This window comes from Cherax quadricarinatus, chromosome 7, assembly GCF_038502225.1.
Source record: "Cherax quadricarinatus isolate ZL_2023a chromosome 7, ASM3850222v1, whole genome shotgun sequence".
Taxonomy (NCBI): domain Eukaryota; kingdom Metazoa; phylum Arthropoda; class Malacostraca; order Decapoda; family Parastacidae; genus Cherax; species Cherax quadricarinatus.
Genome location: NC_091298.1, coordinates 68,266,058 through 68,291,090, shown reverse-complemented (window position 1 = coordinate 68,291,090; position 25,033 = coordinate 68,266,058). Strand labels below are relative to the sequence as shown.

The 25,033-nt window shown below is 38.2% G+C and overlaps 2 protein-coding genes across 4 annotated transcripts in view; one reads left to right on the top strand and one right to left on the bottom strand.

The window, feature by feature from the left end:
- LOC128687065 (proline-, glutamic acid- and leucine-rich protein 1-like) overlaps positions 1-5,556 on the top strand; it is a 32,246-nt gene extending 26,690 nt beyond the window's left edge. For all 3 annotated transcript variants that reach the window (XM_070082675.1, XM_070082674.1, XM_070082676.1), the window contains exon 15: positions 5,441-5,556. In XM_070082675.1, the coding sequence (XP_069938776.1) occupies positions 5,441-5,509 (69 nt within the window). In that variant the 3' untranslated portion in view covers positions 5,510-5,556. The remainder of the gene's footprint in view (positions 1-5,440) is intronic.
- LOC128687064 (uncharacterized) overlaps positions 5,546-25,033 on the bottom strand; it is a gene marked incomplete at its 5' end in the record, with an annotated part of 39,532 nt that continues 20,044 nt past the window's right edge. Inside the window, 1 exon segment of the mRNA XM_070082673.1 lies at positions 5,546-19,523. Coding sequence (XP_069938774.1) covers positions 15,505-19,523 — 4,019 coding nt within the window.

The window sequence follows — 25,033 nt, the reverse complement described above, 5'->3', positions numbered from 1 at the left end:
CCCTTATGCTATGGCAGTTACTCATCTCCGCCTCCAAGGGAGACTACCCCGTGTTTCTTATTCTCGTGTTTCCAAACATCCCCCCACTTCTGGGGGTACCATCTTCTGCAGCCTCCTCTGTTGTTACCCCTCCCATAGCCACTACGGCATCTAATCCTTTTGCTGTCCTTGGCTCTGACGTCCCGACTACAACTCAGTCTGTTCTCACATCTTCACGTCCTTCCTCACAAGCCCCAGTATCGACAAGACCTCGTACGACACCTAATACCAATCGCCCCTCTACTTCTCAGAAGTCCAAAAAATCCACATTGCTCAAATCTTCTTTGCCCCTTCCTTCCCTTCTTCCACCTCCACACTTTACCTTTCCAGTCTCTGTACCTAGTTCTTCCCCTCTCTCTGGCTCTATTACAAGTGTGGAGATTCACCCTCCTCCTCGTACTATGCCTTCCACCCCTGTCCCCTCCCAAGTTTCTCCCTCTTCTGCCACCTCCCAGGTTTCTGCCTCTTCTGTCCCCCCCCCCCACACTTCATCTCCAGTCCCTTACACTCTTCCCTCCCCCTCTACTTTGGTACAGTCCATTACTGTCCCAATCTTTACTCACCCTCCTCCTTCTATCTCCAATATGGTCTCCCATACATCTTTGAATTCAGAAACACTTGAAGCCATTTCAGAATATATTGCAGAGACTAAACCTTCAATGGACACTGATTCACTTCCTGTTCCTTCTCTTCCCTCTTCACAACCCCATTCTTCGCAACGCTCTGTTCCTTCGCTACTTGAACGTCTTCCAATGCCACCACACGTTGACTTTTTTAACCTCTCTAGTCCGTAGGTGCCTTTACCTACAGATTCCTGATATTTTCTTCATCGCCAATCATGGCCTATTTACAGTGGAATATCCGCGGCCTCAGGGGTAATCGGGGTGAGCTTCAGATGTTGCTTTCCAGGTTTTTCCCTGTTGGTGCTTGCTTACAAGAACCAAAATTACACTCGGCTGTTTTCCAACCTATCTCAGGCTATAATTTATTGTATTCTTCGGATCCTTTCTCAGATGGGACCTTTAATGAAAGTGCCCTTCTTCTACGCAATGATATTCTGTACTGTCAACTATTTGTCCATACCTCGCTGCATTACACTGCAGCCCGTATCCACTTGAATAAGTGGTTTACAATATGTTCTTTATGTCTCTCTCCTTCTCGAGCATTTTCTATCCCAGACTTTGCCTTTCTTGTTTCATCCTTACCACCACCACTTCTGTTACTTGGTGATTTTAATGCCCACCATTTCCTCTGGGGGGGGTCTCATTGTGACTCACGTGGCATTCAGTTGGAGGCTTTTCTCGCCTCTCACCTCCTCCATGGTTTTAAATACGGGTACTCCCACCCATTTTGATCCTCGTACTCATACTCTCTCTTGCATCGATCTATCAGTCTGCTCTTCCTCCACTGCACTAGACTTCACCTGGTCTGTTCTACCAGACTTACATGATAGCGATCATTTTCCGATCATTCTTACTTCTCCTTCCTATTCACCACCTTTCCGTAGCCCTCGCTGGCAATTTGGGATCTTTACTCACACCTCACTGCTTTTAGTGAGGTTCCTTCTTCATCCTCCATTGATGAGCTCCTACGCATCTTCTCGACGTCAGTTTATACCGCAGTTTCTCATTCTATACCCCAAACTTCAGGCAGGCATTCTCAGAAGTGCGTGCCTTGGTGGTCTCCTGCTTGTGCTCGTGCAGTACGTTTGAAACGTGCTGCATGGGGCAGGTACCGGTACAATAGAACCGCTGAGAGACTTCTTCATTTTAAGCAGAAGCGTGCGATCGCTCGCCGTGTCATCCGTGAAGCTAAACTCACTTGTTGGCGAGACTATGTTTCCACCATCACCTCTGCTTCTTCTATGAGTGCAGTCTGGAAAAAAGTGAGGAAATTGAGTGGTAAATACTCTCCTGACCCAGCTCCTGTTCTACGGGTCGCTGGTGTTGATGTAGCAAACCCTCTCGACGTTGCCATTGAACTTGGCACACATCTGGTCCGTATTTCCCGAGGGATCCATCTATGCCCCTCGTTTCTTTCCTCAAAGTCTGCCAGAGAGTTAGTACCCTTGGACTTTTCTTCTCTCAGAGAAGAACAGTATAATGTGCCTTTTACACTTCAAGAACTGGAGGCAACGCTCTCAGCTTGCCGATCATCGGCAGCCGGGCCTGACGACATTCATATTCGTATGTTACAACATTTACATCGGTCAGCCCTTGTAGTCCTCTTACACCTCTTCAATCTTATTTGGGCACAAGAAGTTCTTCCCCAGCTGTGGAAATCTGCCATTGTTCTCCCTTTCCGCAAACCGGGTACTACAGGACATGATGCCTCCCACTATCGCCCCATCGCTCTTACTAGTGCAGTTTGCAAAGTGATGGAACGTCTCGTAAATCGACGTTTAATGTGGTATTTAGAGAGACACAACAGTCTCTCCGCTAGTCAATATGGCTTTCGTAAGGGTCGTTCTACCATAGACCCCTTACTACACTTGGATACGTATGTTCATAATGCCTTTGCGAATAATCACTCAGTTATTGCCATATTTTTTGACCTTGAGAAGGCATATGACACAACTTGGAGGTATAATATTTTGGCCCAGGCCCATTCCTTAGGCCTCCGAGGCAATCTACCATCCTTCCTTAAGAACTTTTTAACTGACAGACATTTCCGTGTTCGAGTCAATAATGTTCTTTCCCCGGACTTCGTCCAAGCTGAAGGTGTCCCAAGCACAACACTTTTTCTCCTTGCTATAAATGATTTGGCCTCTGTTCTTCCACCCAATATTTGGTCATCACTCTATGTTGATGACTTCGCTATTGCTTGTGCAGGCGCTGACTGTCATCTTATTGCAGTTTCTCTCCAGCATGCGGTCGACCGTGTTTCCACTTGGGCCACCACGCATGGGTTTAAATTTTCAAGTACCAAAACTCGCCAAATTACTTTCACTAGACGCTCTGTTATCTCCGATCATCCTTTGTATCTCTATGGCTCCCGTATCCCCGAACGTGATACAGTCAGGTTTCTAGGCCTTCTCTTTGACCGTCGGTTATCCTGGAAACCTCACATAACCTCTCTGAAGGCAACTTGTCACAGCCGGCTAAACCTTCTTAAAACCCTTGCTCATCTTTCCTGGGGAGCTGATCGTCAAACTCTGCTTCGCCTACATTCAGCCCTCGTTTTATCGAAACTCGATTATGATGACCAGATTTTTTCCGCGGCCTCTCCTGCTACTCTCTCTAGCCTTAACTCTATCCATCACCAAGGATTACGTTTGTGCCTTGGTGCTTTTCGCTCTTCCCCTGTTGAGAGCCTCTATACAGAAGCGAATGTTCCATCCTTGTCTGATCGCCGTGATGCCCATTGCCTTCGCTACTATGTACGCTCTCACGATCTACACAATCCTTCCATTTATAGAATGGTCACCGATATTAGTAGACATTCTTTATTCATTCGCCGCCCCTGTTTGCTCCGTCCCTTTTCTCTTCGCCTACATTCACTCTTGTCTTCCCTTCAGTTACCACCTTTATATGTTTATGTAGCATCTCACTTTTCCCTACCCCCCTGGGAAGTTCCAGCTGTTCGGGTCTGTTCTTTCTCACTCCCTTGCTCGAAAGCTTAACTGCCTACGGTGGCTTCCCGCTCTCTTTTTGTTGATCACTTCCACTCCCATTCTCATGTCACCGCTGTGTACACAGATGGCTCTAAGTCTTCAGACGGCGTCGGATTCGCAGCAGTGTTTCCGGACAGCGTCGTGCGGGGACATTTACTATATTCAGCTAGCATTTTTACTGCTGAACTGTATGCCATTCTTGCAGCACTTATTCGTATCGCATCTATGCCTGTGTCATCATTTGTAGTAGTCTCAGACTCCCTTAGTGCTCTACAGGCTATACGAAAATTTGATACATCTCATCCCCTAGTTCTCCGTATCCAACTTTGGCTACGCCGTATCTGTACCAAACATAAAGATATTGTTTTTTGTTGGGTCCCTGGTCATGTCGACGTACAGGGCAATGAACAGGCAGACACTGCTGCGCGGTCAGCAGTACATGACCTACCAATTTCCTATCGAGGTGTTCCATTTCTGGACTATTTTGCTGCAATAGCTACCCACCTTCGCACCCGTTGGCAACAACGTTGGTCAACTCTGCTCGGTAACAAACTTCATTCTATTAAACCGAGCATAGGTTACTGGCCGTCTTCTTGTCATCAGTGCCGAGGTTGGGAGACCACTCTCTCCCGCCTTCGCATTGGCCACACTCGTCTTACTCATGGGTATCTCATGGAGAGGTACCCTGTTCCTCTCTGTGAGCAGTGTCAAGTTCCAGTATCAATTAGCCACATTCTGTTAGACTGCCGTCTCTATCAACGAGCACGCAGAATTTACCTCCAACGTCTTCATTCTACTACTCTCTCTTTACCTTCCCTTCTTGCTGATGGACCCTCCTTTAATCCTGACTCTCTCATTGACTTCTTGATAACGACTGATTGACTTCACAAACTCTGATACTTTTTGCACTCCCCTCAACCCTTTCTAGTTCAGTCTCTTGCTGCCCTTTACCCTTTCACCATCCACTGCCCCGCTGTTATCCGTAACCTATTATTCATCCATCTCCCTTTTGCCACCTGATGCCCTCGCTTCCTGCCCTGCAGCGCTGTATAGTCCTTGTGGCTTAGCGCTTCTTTTTTTGATTATAATAATAATTCAGGTATAGTGCTTCCTTGTGAATATAGTAATGAAACAACCTGTGCAGGCTTAATGCTTCCCCATATAATTGTGGGGATATGCTAAACTGTAGGGAGTATGCAGTGTCTTTGGAAAATTAGGTAGGTAATCTGAGGAAACAAAGGATAGTTCTTATTTCTTGGAGCAAGTGCCCTTCAGCATGAAGGCACATTTAGTCAGTCTTCATTTTATAGAGGTGGGACTTTGAGAGAATGGCAGATAGAGAGTATTGAAGAATTTTCAGAATTGCCCATAGTGTGAAGATTAGGGTACCTGTCCCCATACCTTGAAGATGTTACATTACCATTATAACCAAAACGAAGTTGTAAAGCACCAGGCTCATACAGTGCTAGTCTTCATATTGGTGAAGGACACTTGATTTAAGAATTAGCTACCTTTACCTTCCTCTGGATCATACAAGTTTAGCACTTCATTTTTAATAATCTGAATCATACATGAGGAAGCCCCTCCCTCACTGGCATCGTGGAACCTGTCCATTATATATTTATATCGGTGCACTAAGAAATGTTTCCAGTATCCCCTAGATTATTATTATAATAAAAAAAGAAGCGCTAAACAGCACTGCTGTATCGCCCTTATCAAAAATAAGGGTAATATTGCATTCCCAAGATAATAAATTAACATTTGGTACTAAAAACCTCTCCCTTCCAGGAGCCCGTTATTGGTCCCACTCTCGATGAAATGTTGGCAGATTTTGTAGATTGTGGCCCAGATGATTAAATCTTAAAAAATTATAGCAGTAAGGGATTAAAAAACTTTTTAAGAAATATTCATTTTATTTACCTAAATCATTTGTTATCCATGTATCTTGTACAAATTTCACACATCACTGCTCACTCCAGTATGCAACCACACACTTCAGCTGTCGTTGTCCAAATATAAAAATTCATCACTATTAAGGAAGAGCTGATTTACAAGTCTCTAGTGTAGAGAATATCATCAGTAACTATGAAAATAATTTGTGGGGGTGGGGAGTTGGTTCACCTATTGATAATGGTTTGTGTATAATAAATAAGTGTGGATATGTAATTACAAATTGCTTGATGTAAACATCAAACTTAATAACTAAAACATAATGAGTGGGTGGTTAAATTATATGTAAATGTATTTTTACAATATACACCTATGCATACATAACTTTCTATGTGCACACTAGTTACATAAAAAGGTAGTTTAAAACTTTGATATAATGGCTCAAGATACAGTGGCAAGGTCACAATATTATTTTGTGCATCACCAGTACTGCAGTGAATATTGTTTGCAATAAAACAAATGCACACTAAATCTCTTTCCAAATTACACTCACACTTTTGACACTAACGCAACCAACATAGTGCACTGGCAAGGTTGCTTTAGGATTCTCAAGCCAATGTTTATATCTGATGAAATTAGTGGTTCTATTATAGCTTACTAATATACAAGCCTGTGTAAAAATAGTTTCTAGACTGTCTTGTATTCTACCATTAAAGTAACTGGCAAGTGCTCAGCATTTGCACAATGTTCTGGTTTCAGAAAGTTATGCAATAAAACTCAATGTTGAAAATTTATGATTTAGGCAGATCATAATCTGCACAAAGCAAACTTAGGGTTAAATAATAATTGTTACTCACAATGTTTGGGGGAAAAAATGAAGCTCTACAGAAAGTCTACCAACCTTAAAACTTAAATTATTTTTGCCTGAAAAGATAGCTAGAGAAAGTAACCAGTATTAAAGTTTGAATTGCATTTTAGTCAACATGACTTGCCCAAATTATTTCCAGTTTTGTTTTAGTGCATTACACACTACTACTTTTGAAGTGGCACTTACAAAAGGGGGCTTATAAATAAATATATTTATATTTATACTGTATATGCTTATTTAATCAAGACTTAAAACTAAATTTTATATACAATACCTATTTACAATTGAGGAAACAACTTTGTTTTTATTAGTGTCCATCCTTATAGAAATCTAATGCGTGTCTCAACTAAATTTGGCTTGCCATTTACAGACTCCAGAGTATACCTGTTTTTCTCAAGTATACTATACTAGTTTTTCTGATGCAAATAAAAGAAAAATTTACAATTTTACCTGCATAAAATAATCACTTTTAAATATTAAACAGGCACAAGTTATTCAGTATGATCCATATTATGATGCTGAAAGTATATATTATACATGTTTAGGCATACACTTAACTCATAGCACACATTGTAACTGGAAATGGTGGTTTACTAGAGTTTGAGTCAAGTTTATAAAACAAACGATTTAAGGTTTGCATAGATGTTCCTTGATGTGGCAAACATTGGATCAAGAAATACAGGAATGTTAAGGATTTATCACTACTAAAAGCTTCCTTAAAAGATATAAACAAGGATATGGTTGGAAGCAGTAAAACAGGCAAAGAAATTACACTAAAATTTGTGTGAAATGTGGCACTATTATTATAAAACTTGTGTGAAATGTGGCACTATTATAACAGTACAGTTTAAGTTAAAGCAGATAGCAGGTGAGTTGGAGTAATTACTATATTGAGTCGGTTGACCAGTAAATATAAATTATTTGCCACCACCACGACTTACTTTTTCAAAAAGGAAGAAATATGTGCTTATAGTGGTATATTAGTTAGCTTGATCATCCTGAGAAGCATTATGATGGGAAGTACAGTATGTGGTACATTTTTTCTACCTTGAAAATAAAATTACACTAGACCAGTATGTGGTCTATATTTTCGTAACCACCATATAATCTCTTAAATGACAATTACTTCACTTATAAGATGGCCAAACCAGCTTGCAAAATGTTTTGTATTTGTCTATTATACTGTGACAGAAATATTTAGAGTACACAAGGTCACTCAAGGGTGACAAGATTTACATATACGTATAGTATATTATACTGTATTAACCCTTAAACGGTCCAAACAGATCAACATTCAAATTCGTAGATCTACTTTTTTTTACATATTTTCAAATGTAAAACAAAAAAGATCTACATTTTTTTACATACTTTCAGATGTTGAAAAAAACATATATATACGTTTGGACCGTTTAAGGGTTAAAGGTCTCAAAAGAAAATCTTGGCACAAATGAAATTACAAAGTTAAGAATTATGTCCTGCTTCCACACACTGAGGTATCTTAGTGTATATGCACTGAAAGTTTCACTCCATTTCAGGGAATATTCTTGACTGGTGATGTACAAGTAAAAGGCACCTTTATTAACCCTTGTGCACTTAAGCTTTAAACGTAACAAAAGAATCTATGTTTCCTGCTTCAAAATTATGACCAAACCTTATAAAAAAATTAACTGGAGCATGCAAATTAAGTTTTAATTGGAAGAATATTACACAGAGCATGAAATATTAATTTATATAAGTTGTGGTATTAATCTCAGGTTCTTGGTGTAATGCAGTCAAGAACTATTTCTTCTTGTGGTTTGCATAATGGGTAATATACATAATAGAAGAATCATGGACAGAATACGTACTGTAACATACTTCATTGTTCAACTGTATATGGATTTGCATTCAATATTCATCTTAAGAGCATTCACCCTCCTCCCCCTGCTATTCAACATCCTGTAATTACCTCTTTGGGATATTTCTTGTGTACTCTCTATCTTTTTAGAAGTGATTTGAGAAAAACTTAATTTCTTACATAATGATAGAGGCAAGTAGGCATGGCACAAAGAGGAAAAATGACAAAGGAAAAAAAGTATTCAACCAAATAATGTTTGCAATTGACTCTTGACAACCTACATATGATGCTGTAATTACAAGTTGAATAAATTGTTTGGAAAAAAAATTATTTAAGGCCAAGCCCAAAATTTGCAATTGCTTAACACTTATTACCATAGTGTAAATGAGGTTCAAAGGTATTTTTGTGTGTGGGAGGGGGGCGTACAACCCTCTAGCACATAACAGGTAAATATGCATTAGTATGCTATGAGCTGATATAACTAATCCTGTTTCATATTAATGGCCAACTTATGGTTGGATGACAGCATTAGAAAACTATGATTATATATATAAATTGTAATATTGTAACTGTCACATTTGATCAGATGACAAATTATAGCTGGTTAAAGATGGCTACAGGATAAAGTTTAGCTAATCTCAAGTAATTACTGTAACCCTGAATCTCGTCTAAAATTTAAGGCTTTAAATTATATTCCACTTGTAATCCCACCAAAGCTCATCATACCCACTTTTTTAATCTATAACAATATTTGGCAAATTCCAAAGCATCAAGATGAAAGTTGGTACTGCACAAACCAATGGTGCTGAGTTATGAATCTTAAGGCCCTAACTAGGAGTGAAATTTAACAATATATTCAACAGTTACATTAATAGACAGAGATATACACACATGACCAAGAAGTAAATGGGGTATTCTCTATGAAAGAAGTTGAAGAATTAACTTCCTTAGTACCATATTATACACTTCCTTTTATGACATGTTATACATGAAAAAACCTGAATTAGTAAATTTTATGCCAGTTTGGTTTGCACAGCAACACAAACAATGCACTCAAATACGGCAAAAGTGTAACAACTGACAATTATATTTATCTTTGTCATGACAGGAAAACATTAAGACATTTTGTCATGTGGCTCAAAAGTACTTGATGCATTAATACATCAAACACAATTGGACATGTCACACTAGTGGTTAGTAGCAAATATGTTAAACAGTGGTACAAAACATACAAATTGGCAGGTGGAAAAAAGCTCGCATGTTCTTCTCATGATTTATGAGTTTGGAAATTAGTTAAGCGGTGTTATGGTCTAACATGATGGGACTATCATTTGGCAATTGCTGCAGTCATAAGAAAAATGTAATGTGGCAAATTGTTTTAAATTTCTTCATATTTTTTGAAATGCCTGTGGCACCTGGTGTTTGACCTGCTTCTGGTGGGATACACTAGTGTTGAGAATAAGGCAGCCATAACAATACTGAAGAGAAGCGAAACTTAAAGCATGAAAGTTTTGTTTATAAGTGATAAATTGTCATAAATGGTCATGGAAGTGGGCTGCAGGGACATTTACCCTCAACACCCTTCAGGTATAGTGCAGTGACCTTGGCAAAGAATTACAGTATATGTAAACAACTGTGCATCAATACCTTAACGAGTGACCCTTGTGATGTCCTATATGAAAAATTTATTGCACAACTTTAAGATGTGGCCAAGATGGATGCAAATCTTATACTAACAATCATCATAAGTAGTATCTTCTTTACATGCTTTGTACACTCCATTATCGCCTATCAATATTCTAAATTTGTTGTGGACCTATAACTTCCTGTTATAGCTCTGAGGACATAGCAAATTATACGTGAATTATTAATTTTAGCTTTTATTATAAAACATGAGTAACAATAAAATACTCACTCCAGTACTCAGACAAGCCAGTGATATAAATAAAAAAAATTATTTATACAAAGTTTGCATAATGTCCATTCTTTGCTGTGTTTAATTTCACATGATGAAATACAGAAATTTATGTTGCAGATTTTTCTGGTACCATACAAACAGGTCAAGATCTATTTACATGTTGTCTATCAATGGCACTAATCATCAGTTCATAAGCATATATTTTTAATCAAAGTTCATAAAAAGCACACACGACCGAACTGATCGAGTACACCCAGTGGGAAAACTACAAAAACTATTCATGTAAAACTATGAACTAAAGTATTCAGATTTTATTCTCTCATTTCATGTGGTATCAAAATTCAGTAAACTGCATTACTCAAAAGACTATTATTAAAATCTTAATTTAGATCGAATGTCTCACCCCCTAACAAAATATTTTTTTTTTTTTGTAAATAAAATGGCATATGTCAAGTCTCCAGAGTGCTCTCAACATATTGCAAACACCATGCAAAAATAATCTACATATTAACGTCTTTAAATATATGACATTACATATCAGGATTTTTTTTTTTTACAGAAACACAAGAGAGAACTTTTGATGAGATTAACCTGAACGTACATACTTCTTAAATAATTTAATTTGTGATGCTCAAGTATCGAAAGTAATATGAACAACAAATAATGATCAATTTACCTTTACAACAACAGCTTCAGATGTAACTACGTGGCAATTCTAGGCATGAACACTTAAGATATAGCATTTAATTACATTAACTGTAATGCAACATTTTAACAATTTATAATATAAACTGTTTAATTCAATTTAAGCATACTTTAATTTTTTATCTACCGTGTGTTGTCTAAACATACAATCTTAACAAAACTTTTGCAAACTTATTAACCCCGACACATGCATACAAATGCTGTACTTTATATTTGACGTACCAATAAAAAATATTTGAGCAAACGGACAATGCTTTTTTCCACTTTTTTTACATCACACTCATGATTGTAGTTTAAATCAACCTCAAATTACCACATAGAAGCTGTGTGACAGCAAGGAAGGGGGGAACAATAAAAATGGGGAAGGAATTAACCACTAAATTCAAGGTATTTCTGCTCTAGGGTTATCTAATAAAATTTACCATGTAATGTAATGTATAAAACTTAAAACAACTGGGTTTTCTGAAAGGTATGTATGACCTTGTGCAACTTTGTAAAATACGAAGTCTGCAACTTATATTTTTGATGGGTTCATCAGACACACTAATGAATGGGAATTATCATTACTTATGCAGTCAAATCTTGCAATGATTTATTACACTATCAAATATAAGCAATCCCTTGTTTAAGGAAACAGTAATGTTACAACCTATGAAAGCATATCATGACTCAAAAGTTTTATACTGTAGATAACTGTGTAATCAAGTATTTGTACTCACCAATTTGTATTTATAGGAGTTGAGTCTTAACTCATGACTCTACGCTTTGTCAAAGAGCATTGCTGGTTTCTATTCTCTTCAGCCCTATCATATCTACTCTTAACTCTATATGGAGTTTGCCTCCATTGTTACATCTAGTTCACTCCCCTTTTCTACTACCAGGCTGTGATAGATATGTGGGGCAGCTGGGCACCTGCAGCAACAACCTGGTTGACCAGGCAAACACAAAACGAGCCCGGCCCATGGCCAGGCTCCGTGAGTAGATAAACTCGGAACTCATCAAGGACAACAATAGTGATACCGAACATCTATATCCTAACATCCCTGTTACCTGTGATTTTATCTTCCAAGTCCCCTTGCTCCTTTTCCTCACATTTCCAACAGTCTGTCCACATCCGCTTTATTAATTCCTCTAAAGAACTGCATATCAAAAATCATGTCTTCCCTAGTCCTCTTGTCCAGAGTTGTCAGTTCGTTTTTTTTAACAACTTACTATTGTTCACTCGCTTCAGCTCTGCTTAACATGCTTTATCAAATGAGGGTTCCATCATGGTACTGTGAATTTTAAGACAGGCTTAATTACATTGTTCACAGTGTCCTGAAAAGAAAGGATTCTTTACTAAGGTTTCTAAAGCCTATTCCGAGATTTGTCATTCTCACCTAATGTTAAATTAATGCTCAGATAGAGGATATAAATCTATAACATTTAAATACTGTATTTCGGTGTGGATGTGTCACCAGCTGAACAGACATAGGAAGTAAGAGTGCTAAGTAATTTGTGGATAGTTTGCTAATGGATGGATAGAAAAAAAAATGCAGTATATCAGTAAATATTAGCACAAAAGCTTTTATATGTGGAGAATGGTATCTGAATACTGCAGCAAGGAAGAGGCTGGTGAAAATGTGTGTGGTGTGAATACAGTACCATGCAAAGAACAAAATGTTAAAATGAAAATTGCATAATTCAAAGAGCTGAATAAGGGTTGAGATGGTTTTGTCATGTAGAATGGGAGGAGCAAGAAAGATCAATATAAAATGTATAAATATGAGGTGGAGGAAAACTCTGACAAAGAAGGACTAAAGGGAGAGCACGAAGATGGTTTCTAGATGTAGGAGCCTGATTGTCCAGCAGCACAAGAGATGAGATCCAGGCAAGCAATATTAGGGATGTGGCATACTGTTGATGCATGAGAATGGTAATATCTAGGAAAGGGTTCTTAAAAACTAGTTAGTCGGACTAGAGTTTTAAAGATGAGTATTTTAGAATGATGGGTAGGGATTTTGTGATTTGGGGGATCATTTCATTGTGACATTCCTGTACTTCAGGAAGATGATTTAGGAAGGAAGCAATGGGAAATTTATTATTTTTTTTGTTTAGGGGCAGAGAACACCCTGCCTTGGTGGAAAATAACTGTTACAAGAAAAATCAACATTATTATTATAAATCAAAGAGCTAAACCCATAAGGGTCAGTTACGAGAAAGAGATTTTGAATGAAGAGTGATGGAAATTCTGAGTTTTTCTGAAGTGTTAAATAACAAGAGATAGAGAAACAAATATGTCATCCATCCGAAGAAATGTATGCTGAACTGGACAGAAGACAGGATACGACAGTTGAAGTGCTTCAGCAACAACACTGTTGACATTTTCAGAATAATGATAATACAGTAATAAAAATGAAATCTACCAGTGTTTACTGCTAATGAAGATGTTCAATCTAATAAGCTTTTCACTCTCTCGGAAAACACTCGTATCAATGGTGATGGTAGTTGTCAGGAAACAATGTCTCCTTGCACAGGTCTTATTATAACCCATTTGGTGGTTATGCATCTGCTGGCCTACCAGGGCTAGGCTTAACAGCCTACTTAAAGAACAAGGACCACTACATAGCAGTGAATCCTAAGAGAAGATACTGATACCCTTACAAGCATGGTGGTGGTGGTCACAACAAGAAACCAAATATTTTAGCTACAGAAAGTAGATGCTGAATCCCACGTTATCCTTAAATACTACTTTAATTTTGCAATCAATATGGCAGTTTTTGCCATTTAAAAGCATTGTAAAATAAAAAGTATTATCATGTAATCCCAGAAATTATAACATCTTGCTACAATAAATCTCACGTAACTAATTTTGCTTATTGTTCCCATGAAGGACAGGTACCTACTCAAGAAACCTAAACAATAGTCCTGTAAAATGTTGTGTGCTTCCTCCAATAGCCAAACAGTAAGACATTTGAGTAAAACACAAACTATGTACCTACTGTATTTACATAATAGTAATATCACACAGCATAATGCACTGCAATACTCTTCAAAATAAATCACCTCTTTCTTTAATCTTTTAAAATTTTTGTACATACAGTAGCAAAATACTAATACTTTGTGTCATTTAAAAGAAGAAAATCATTTCACAGCATGACAGTGTTTTTGCAGAACAAGTCTAGACTCTGGCAACTGCTCTGCAAACACACACTTTACCATGCTTATCAGAGTGGTCAGTCAGTCAAACAAGCAGCTTCAAACATCTGATGGCTTACAGTTTTAGTTCTATAATATACCAGATAAGAATACTGTCAATATCTTCACTATCACTTCATTCAGGATGGCAACAATACTGAAATATGAACTAAATCTGAAGGAACTTGGTGGTTTTTGTGGAATTGTTGCAAATTACTTGGATAAGTGAGCTGCTTTTCCAGATAGCTGTCATGTTTTTCAGGCAGGTTCGGTCAAATAAACTCTAAATTTTTCTTTATAAATTGACTTTCGCATTTTGAAAAATATACTTTTGTTAATTAACATGGTATGCAAAAATGGTTTTGACCTAAAATTTAAAATAACAAATTCTAACCTTGCTAAATTTAAAAAATGGCCAGAAATAATGTAATATATTTTAATTCTACCTAACTAATCTTAGGTCAGCTTACATTTAAATAACATTTTGTAGCAGCAATGAAATGTATTAAAGTTGAATAATTCTTGCATCTTTTAGTGGAATTACTAGAAATAATGAATTTACACTGCTTGTTTGGTAAAACAATCAATGTTTACATGCCAAGATTGCAAACTATGCCTGAAAAACACAACACAACCACATTAGTAATTATAAGTTGTTAGCATACACACTTCAGTAACTGAGGGAAGTGAAGAGTTCAAGAACTATTGGGGGGGGGGATATAATATGTATTCGTAATAATGTATAAAGGACAGTTAACATTTACTTTACAGCATGTATCTTAACATGTATAAATATAAATATTTAATTCCAAAAACTGGCCACACACAAATTGCATGAATACTGTAAAACAAACATGATGATTGCCATTATTATTCTGAAAGTTGTCTTTGGTTGCTACTCAAGGAAAAAAACTTACTGAAAGAACAAGTTACAATGACAGAGCTGGAACAAGTCACAGTTAGCCCACATTTTGGAGAAGAAACTTTAGACAACATATTCATCAGCTTGGTAATAGTCAAGGACAAACTGATGCATCACCTTAAGTTTCCCCTCTAAATTGTAGAGAAATTGTATAACTGAAGATCTCAAATATACCATAAAGTACACTGAAAAACAAATCTTAATATAGATACAATAGTTTTTTTTTTTAGCAATGTACATTATTTAACTTTGCATATTACTGTATTATACATGCTTGACAACTGCAAAAAATTATAACATAGGACATAAGGGGCAAGTTTTTTATGAGCATCTATACAAACCTTTACATTCATAAAGAAAATTCATTTTGTTTCCATAAATATGATTAGAACACTGACATGCTTTCTTCCTTAGTATCATATGGGAGACCTAGAAGTTTAACAAGTTACACCATTTCAGTTTAAATGAAAGATTTCATCAAATTATTTTTTTTAAAGAATGCTGATACAAACACAATCTTCATAAGAAAAAGGATTTAATGTATAACTGGCAGAATGTAATTTAACACACACATAGCTGTTTCAGTGCGTAAAATTTGTCTGTGTGAATTTCGGATGGTGTACACTTCATAACTACTGACAACGTTACTCTGGGACCGTGTACTTCGTGCTTGACAACGCATTCGTGTTTTTGTGGGGCTACCTCTAATGCCAGATTTAAGCAGGATGGGCAAGGAAGGTTTTACTGAAGCTGTTGGTAAAGTACTTCGGGTGGTTCTGTAGTCTCTCTCTCCAACAAGTCTCTTGATACTTCCCAGGTGTGAATGTCTCCGAAAGTGTGAACTAGATTTCAATAAACATCTTCCAATTCTTTTGAGTTCTTTGCATTCATCACTCAAAAGACCAGAAAGTTCACGGTTCATTTTCACTAATTTTTCTGATGTTTTTCTCCCTCTCGTATCTGAATTCTGAACTTTTTCACTTCTGTGTCGATTTGGAGACTTTGTTTTTGAGTGGTATATAGGAGGATCATCTTCATCTGAACTGGTATTCAGATATTTTACATCTTCTAAACCAACAAAATCAGAAGGATGGAAGCCTGTTCCACGAAGCTCTTTATACTCATCTTTTCCTAGATTGGTTAATTCTCTATGCAGAGATTTAAACCTTCTAGGCTTTGTACTTTGAGCCTTTGGTTGAGCAGTTGATTCAGACACTTCAACCTTCCCAGTTTTGATAGATAAACTATTTGCTGCAGAATTTTTTTCAGCAGTGCTCCGAACTAATGGCACATTGTCATATTTGTCTGAACACTTATCTATTTGCGATTCTTCAGGGGCTGGAATTTGAGCTTGTAAAGCACCACACTCCTCTGCAGTCTCACCCATAAACTCAGGCCTTACATCTGACTGGGACATGACTGAAACCTCCACACCATCTCTAACTTTACCTTCTACAGTTTCACACTGGGTATTTTTTAATACTTTCTTTACCTCTGGATTAACAAATTTTGAGTGATGCAAACCCATGCAGCTAATTTCCTCACTATCTCGGGCAAGTGATTGCAATTCTTTTACAAACATTGAATTCCCATGGCTAATTTTAAATTTCTTAATACATTTCTGCAGTTTTGTACGATGTTCCTTTAACTGCCCCATTGTCATCAGAGCAGGAGTAATGTTCTTAACTGGGTGAAATCCTTTATGCTGCATCTCCTTCCATTCATCATGAGCTAGGTTTAAAAGTTCTGTGGTACTTATATTATTACCTAATCTTCTTTTCATACTTGGCACATCATTTATACCTCTTGCTGTGTCACTATTTTTGTTACCTGTTTCAACTTGGTCTCTGACAGGCAGTTCACTGTGTACTATGCTTTTTGTAAGCTTATTAGAGGTATTAACTAGCCGATTTTGATTATTTTTATCTGAATATCCATTTTCACGAAGTGCATTGTCTATTATAGTTTCTCTGTACTCTTTAGTGTTTTCAGAATACAAGCCAAAACTTCCTTGTCTAGAAACATTCTTTGGTGAATTCTCATACGAATTTTCATCAAAAGTCAAATATGAGGAAGAATTCCCGTTTTCATCTGTGCAAGGTATATAATCCCTTGGTATCACTGAAGGACCCAGGTGATATGAATTAGAAGTACCACTTATTTTAGATTCTGTAATAGCTCTAAAGTTACAGTTATCTGTGGAAAGTAATCGTGACGTAGTTACATTTTCACAGTTATTTGTAGGATTTAGATCTTGGCAGTAATTTAAACTGATGCTGTTTTTTCTTCGGGCTTTGTTAGGAATAAATCTTTCTAACGATCTTCTAGTTAGTCTAGTATCCTGCAGATTTAAGTGTCTCAGCTCTCCCAACCCCATACACCTAAGTTCCCTGCACTCATCCCCAAGAAGTTTGAGGACTTCCATACTTAGACACTTTTCCTTACGTGAGTGTTCACTGTATGAAACTTCTACACTTTGTTTCGCAGTATTTTCTTCTTGAAAAGATTTTCCTACACTTGACATTCTACTGTGACACCTACATGACACATTCTCACTTAGAGTCAAACTGCCCATATACTTATGCCTTGTATCACTACTTCCATGAATTCCTATTACAGATTTTAAGAGGTCCACACCCTTATTAAATGTATTCACAATACTACCAATAATTCCATCACCTGGAGCTTCCACTGCGGTACAGTGTTTATCTTGTGCATCTGTTGTTGATAATGGAGTAACAGGCTCCGTGGTGTTGTTATACTCAGTGTTACTACATTTTGCAGGTGGAATACTGAACGAGATATCTTCATCTACATTAAAAGGAGACTTAAAACTAATGTCTTTATCTATTATAAACATCTCAGATAACTTATGGGAATATTTTCTGCTTCCAAAGGCACCATTCTTATTCAATACCTTGAGAAGAGTAGCTTCAGTTAAAGGTGATAAGTGAGCACTGTTCAACTCCTCTGGAGTGGCAGGAATAATCTCTTCAGGGATTACAGTTATCTGGTTGTCTGCAACATTAGACACAAAGCCTTTTGAGAGTGGAGACGTATCTGTAACTTCCCTCTCTGTAGACATCTTCACCCCTTTATTAGATACATCTAAAATTATCATCTTTCCACCAACACGTGGAGGTTCTTTACTTTTTCGCTTACGGCTATTGCCCTTTGTTTCTGGGCCTTGGGTGACTGGTGGTGGAACTGTAGCATTAGGTAGGAACAAAACACGTGGGACGGGTGAATTTGCTATACTGGGCGGGACGTTCGGCGGCTCGCCATTGGTCGCCAAGTCCCCTACGCGTCCGGCTCCACAGTGGGACTTCTGTTTTGACGACCAATGGCTACTCCCATTTTTTGACAAGGAATAATCAGAGGAATCTGGCACTTTAGCACCAGTATGGGGATAACAGGCAAGGCCATCCAGCTGCTGTGGGGCATTGTCTGCTTCACTTTGGCCACGAGCCCGAATGTCGTCATCATCACTGGAGAGATCAATTATTTCAATAGAGTTTGTAGCATTGTGTGTTAAACTAGAGAGAGAAATGCTGGTATTGTCAAGTGACACTGTACTACTATCCCTCTCTGATATGTGAGGCACTAAATGGGAATAAATATTTTGACTGCCCTTTGGCATTTTTTCAGTTTGGATGGGTGTATGGTGTCTATTTTGTCCTTGATAATCTGAAGACCCATACCTAACTCCACTAGGAATTTTTACACCTGTTCTCAAATCACTATGACTTCCTTCACTAACTTTCAGTCCCTGAACATTTGACTGAGGATCACAAATACCATATTTTTTCCTTGACAGTGGCTTCAATATATCACTGTTTACTTTACTATTGCTTGAATTATGCATAATAGGGGAATTTAGTGGAATCAGAGATATGTCTGCAGAAGAGGAAGAACTCAGCTTCAAAGGAAAGCCTGTTCCATCAACAGGATATGATGATGTCTGCCCTAATTCATTCTTACTGAGTTGACTCAAGTGAGACTGCTGGGCAAAAGCAGATTGCAAACGCTGTGATGTGAAATGCTGGTTTCCTGGAGAAGATACCGGAATAAATTTTAGTGAACTTTGTTGAATTGCAGCACTTGCATTTAGTTCACTTAAGTCTAAATCAGGATTATACTTTGAAGAAAGCCTATTGTGAAGAATTCCTCCAGAGTGTAATATTCCACTTCCCCCAGGAGCACACACATCATCAGTAATTTGTGGTAAACCACAGAGCCACTGCATAGTACCAGCAACTCTGCCAGATGATGATGCTTCAGGGGTGAACAGGTCTTCACCTGTGCCCAACTGTATATTTTCATTACTCCAGGATGCTGTTCCGGAAGAAATGAAATTACTGTTAGGCAGCAAAGTCTGATATCCATCGTAGATCCATTTGTTGTCTGCTTGACACTCTTCAGTCAGATCAATACATGGGGCTGTTGGTCCTCCCAATCGCATAATTCTATCCACCAGCCTTTTCTGTAGACGCTTCAATTTAATCTTCAATGGCCGGCACAGTCTCAGCAATCGTCTGCTTCTCCAATTCAAGCCTGAAAAAAATAAAAAAAATGAAGAGATAAAGAAAATACTAAAACACATTGGAGGACAGTAATACTCCAGTGATAAGTGTTGCCTCTACGCTGACACCCTTACCCGTGACAATGTTACCGCTTACACTGATACCTACCTACCTGGTGATGCTTCTGGAAATCATCGGTTCCTTGGCCCAGTCTCAGACCAGGCTTCTTGGTTGACGTCTTGGTCAGTCAGGCTGCTGGCACTTGCGCCACACAGTCCAACGAAGGCACCACAGCCCAGCTGATCAGGAACAGCTTAGAGAAACTTGTCTGTTAGTAATTCCTCTTATATTTGAAGGAAGGGTGATGCAGAGCATTAGCCCCTTCAAGCTTAATGTACTGTACATCACTCCTGCATTTCATTGGGGCCATTGTGCACAGTTTACCATGCCTCCTGCTATCATAAGGAAGTATTTCTGTATGCAGATTCAGAACCAGTCCCTATTAGTATTTTCCGGGTTATGTAACCAGCTTGGTCTGTCAAGAGAGCATTGAACTCCAGTACCTGGGACCATTATGTTTCCCAGTGATACTACTATTGCTATACATAATATTGCCCCTGCTGCCTAGTCCTACTAAGCTGGAAAGGATTTTTTTCTTTTTTAACAAGTCGACCATCCCCCATCGAGGCAGGGTGACCCAAAAAGAAAGAAAATCCCCAAAAAGAAAATATTTTCATCATTCAACACTTTCACCTCACTCACACATAATCACTGTTTTTGCAGAGGTGCTCAGAATACAACAGTTTAGAAGCATATATGTATAAAGATACACAACATATCCCTCCAAACTGCCAATATCCCAAACCCCTCCTTTAAAGTGCAGGCATTGTACTTCCCATTTCCAGAACTCAAGTCTGATTATACAAAATATCCGGTTTCCCTGATTCCCTTCACTAAATATTACCCTGCTCACACTCCAACAGCTCATCAGGTCCCAAAAACCATTCGTTTCCATTCAATCCTATCTAACATGCTCACGCACGCTTGCTGGAAGTCCAAGCCCCTCGCCCACAAAACCTCCTTTACCCCCTCCCTCCAACCTTTTCGAGGACAACCCCTCCTACCCTGCCTTCCTTCCCCTATAGATTTATACACTTTCCATGTCATTTTACTTTGATCCATTCTCTATAAATGACCAAACCACCTCAACAACCCCTCTTCAGCCCTCTGACTAATACTTTTATTAACTCCACACCTTCTCCTAATTTCCACACTCCGAATTTTCTGCATAATATTTACACCACACATTGCTCTTAGACACGACATCTCCACTGCCTCCAACCATCTCCTCACTGTAGCATTTACAACCCAAGTTTCACACCCATATAAGTGTGTTGGTACTACTATACTTTCGTACATTTCCTTCTTTGCCTCCATAGACAACGTTCTTTGTCTCCACATATACCTCAACGCACCACTCACCTTTTTTCCTTCATCAATTCTATGATTAACCTCATCCTTCATAAATCCATCCACCGACACGTCAACTCCCAAATATCTGAAAACATTCACTTCTTCCATACTCCTCCTCTCCAATATGATACCCAATTTTTCTTTATTTAAATCATTTGATACCCTCATCACCTTACTCTTTTCTATGTTCACTTTCAACTTTCTACCTTTACACACACTCCCAAACTCGTCCACTAACCTTTGCAATTTTTCTTTAGAATCTCCCATAAGCACAGTATCATCAGCAAAAAGTAACTGTGTCACTTCTCATTTTGAATTTGATTTCCCATAATTTAATCCCACCCCTCTCCCAAACACCCTAGCATTTACTTCTTTTACAACCCCATCTATAAATATATTAAACAACCATGGTGACATTACACATTCCTGTCTAAGACCTACTTTTACTGGGAAGTAGTCTCCCTCTCTTCTGCACACCCTAACCTGAGCCTCACTATCCTCATAAAAACTCTTCACAGCATTTAGTAACTTACCACCTATTCCATATACTTGTAACATCTGCCACATTGCTCTCCTATCCACTCTATCATATGCCTTTTCTAAATCCATAAATGCAATAAAAACTTCCCTACCTTTATCTAAATACTGTTCACATATACGCTTCAATGTATACACCTGATCTACACATCCCCTACCCACTCTAAAACCTCCTTGCTCATCTGCAATCCTACATTCTGTCTTGCCTCTAATTTTTTCAATAATAACCCTACCATACACTTTTCCTGGCATACTCAGTAAACTAATTCCTCTATAATTTTTACAATCTCTTTTGTCCTCCTTCCCTTTATATAAAGGGACTATACATGTTCTCTGCCAATCCCTAGGTACCTTCCCCTCTTTCATACATTTATTAAACAAAAATACCAACCACTCCAACACTATATCCCCCCCTGCTTTTAACATTTCTGTCATGATCCAGTCAGTTCCAGCTGCTTTACCCCCCTTTCATTCTACATAATGCCTCACGCACCTCCCCTACACTTGCATCCTGCTCTTCTTCACTCCTAAAAGATGGTATACCTCCCTGGCCAGTGCATGAAATTACCGCCTCCCTGTCTTCGTTGACATTTAAAAGTTCCTCAAAATATTCTCGCCATCTACCCAATACCTCCATCTTGCCATCTGCCCAATACCTCCATCTCCCCATCTACTAACACCCCTACTCTGTTATTAACTGACAAATCCATTCGTTCCCTGGGTTTTCATAACTTGTTTAACTTACTCCAAATTTTTTTCTTATTTTCATTAAAATTTCTTGACAGTGCGTCTCCCACTCTGCTTTTGCACTCTCTCTCACCACTCTCTTCACCTTTCTTTTACTCTCCATATACTCTACTCTTCTTACAACACTTCTACTTTGAAAAAACCTCTCATAAGCTACCTTTTTCTCTTTTATCACACCCTTTACTTCATCATTCCACCAATCACTCCTCTTTCCTCCTGCACCCACCCTCCTATAACGACAAACTTCTGCCCCACATTCTAATACTGCATTTTTAAAACTATTCCAACCCTCTTCAACCCCCCTTCCCCACTACTCATACTTGCACCAGCCCACCTTTCTGCCAAGAGTTGCTAATATCTCACCCGAACTTCTTCCTCCCTTAATTTATACACTTTCACCTCCCTCTTACTTGTTGTTGCCATTTTCTTCTTTTCCCATCTACCTCTTACTCTAACTGTACCTACAAGTAAATAATTATCCAATATATCAGTTGCCCCTCTAAAAACATGGACATCCTGGAGCCTACCCATCAACTTTTTATTCACCAATACATAATCTAACGAACTACTTTCATTACGTGCTACATCATACCTTGTATATTTACTTATCCTCTTTTTCATAAAATACATATTACTGATTACCAAACCTCTTTCTACACATAGCTCAATTAAAGGTTCCCCATTTACATTTACCCCTGGCACCCCAAATTTACCTACTACTCCCTCCATAACATTTTTACCCACTTTAGCACTGAAATCCCCAACCACAAGTACTCTCACACTTGGTTCAAAACTCCCCACGCATTCACTCAATATCTCCCAAAATCTCTCTCTCTCCTCTACAATTCTCTCTTCTCCAGGTGCATATACGCTTACTATAACCCACTTTTCACATCAAACCTTTATTTTACTCCACATAATCCTTGAATTAATACATTTATACTCCCTCTTTTCCTGCCATAGCTTATCCTTCAACATTATTGCTACTCCTTCTTTAGCTCTAACTATTTGAAACCCCTGACCTAATCCCATTTATTCCTCTCCACTTAAACTCTCCCACCCCCCACAGCTTTGTTTCACTTAAAGCCAGGACATCTAGCTTCTTCTCATTCATAACATCCACAATCATATCTTTCTTATCATTCGCACAACATCCACGCACATTCAGACATCCCACTTTGGCAATTTTTTTCTTATTCTTTTTAGTAATTATTACAGGAAAAGGGGTTACTAGCCCATTGTTCCTGGCATTTTAGTTGACTTTTACAATATGCATGGCTTACGGAGGAAAGATTCTTATTTCACTTCCCTTCTTTCTTCTTTCAACGTACCAGCCGTATCCCACTGAGGTGGGGTGGCCCAAAAGAAAAAACTGAAGTTTCTCCTTTTAAATTTAGTAATATATACAGGAGAAGGGGTTACTAGCCCCTTGCTCCCGGCATTTTAGTCGCCTCTTACGACACACATGGCTTACAGAGGAAGAATTCTGTTCCACTTCCCCATGGAGATAAGAGGAAATAAACAAGAACAAGAATTAGAAAGAAAATAGAAGAAAACCCAGAGGGGTGTGTATATATATGCTTGTACAGATATTGGCAGTTTGGAGGGATATGTTGTGTATCTTTATACGTATATGCTTCTAAACTGTTGTATTCTGAGCACCTCTGCAAAAGCAGTGATAATGTGTGAGTGTGGTGAAAGTGTTGAATGATGATGAAAGTATTTTCTTTTTGGGGATTTTCTTTCTTTTTTGGCTCACCCTGCCTCGGTGGGAGACGACCAACTTGTTGAAAAAAAAAAAAAAAAAAAAACATGTATGTGTAGTGTGACCTAAGTGTAAGTAGAAGTAGCAAGACTTACCTGTAATCTTGCATATTTATGAGACAGACAAAAGACACCAGCAATCCTACCATCATGTAAAACAATTACAGGCTTTCGTTTTACACTCACTTGGCAGGACGGTAGTACCTCCCTGGGCGGTTGCTGTCTACCAACCTACTACCTACATTTCACTTCCCCTTGGATATAAAAGGAAAAGTAATAAGAACAAGAACTATCAAGATAAAATCCAAGAAAACTCAGATGAGTGTGTATAAATAAACATGTACATGTATATGGAAATATATGGGATTAAGTCAGGAGTATCTGAGAGAGTTAAAGCTAAGAAAGGGGTAGCAACAATGTTGAAGGATCAGTTATGGAAGAAGAAGAGGAATATAAAAGTATAATTCAAGGATTATGTGGATTAAAATAAGGGTCGGATGCAAAAAGTGGGTCATAATAAGTGTATGTGCACCTGGAGAAGAGAGGAGTGTAGAGGAGAGTAAGAGATTTTGGGAGATGTTAAGCGAGTGTGTAGGAACTTTTGAACCAATTGAGTAATTGTGGGATGGGACCTACATGTTAAAGTAGGTACCTAGGTACCTTACCTCTGGCAAGACTGATGGAGTGAATGATGATGAAAGTTTTTCTTTTTTGGGCTATCCTGCCTGTGTGAGAACGCTGATGTGTTAGTAAAAAAAAAAAAAAAAATACACAGGAAAATAAAGGTAAGTGTACACTGAATGTGATTAGAAATATGTAGAATTTACCTATCATCTTATATGTTCATGAGACTGAAAGAAAAGATCAGTAATTGTGAGAGAAGTTTGGTTCTGCACTTATGTAAGTGCAGAACCAAACTTCTCACCTCCCTGGATGACTGCTGCAATAAAACCAGCAAAAACACCAGAAGTGAGGGGACTTAAAAGTATTCGGGAAGTCTGTACATATGCAAACAAGTCA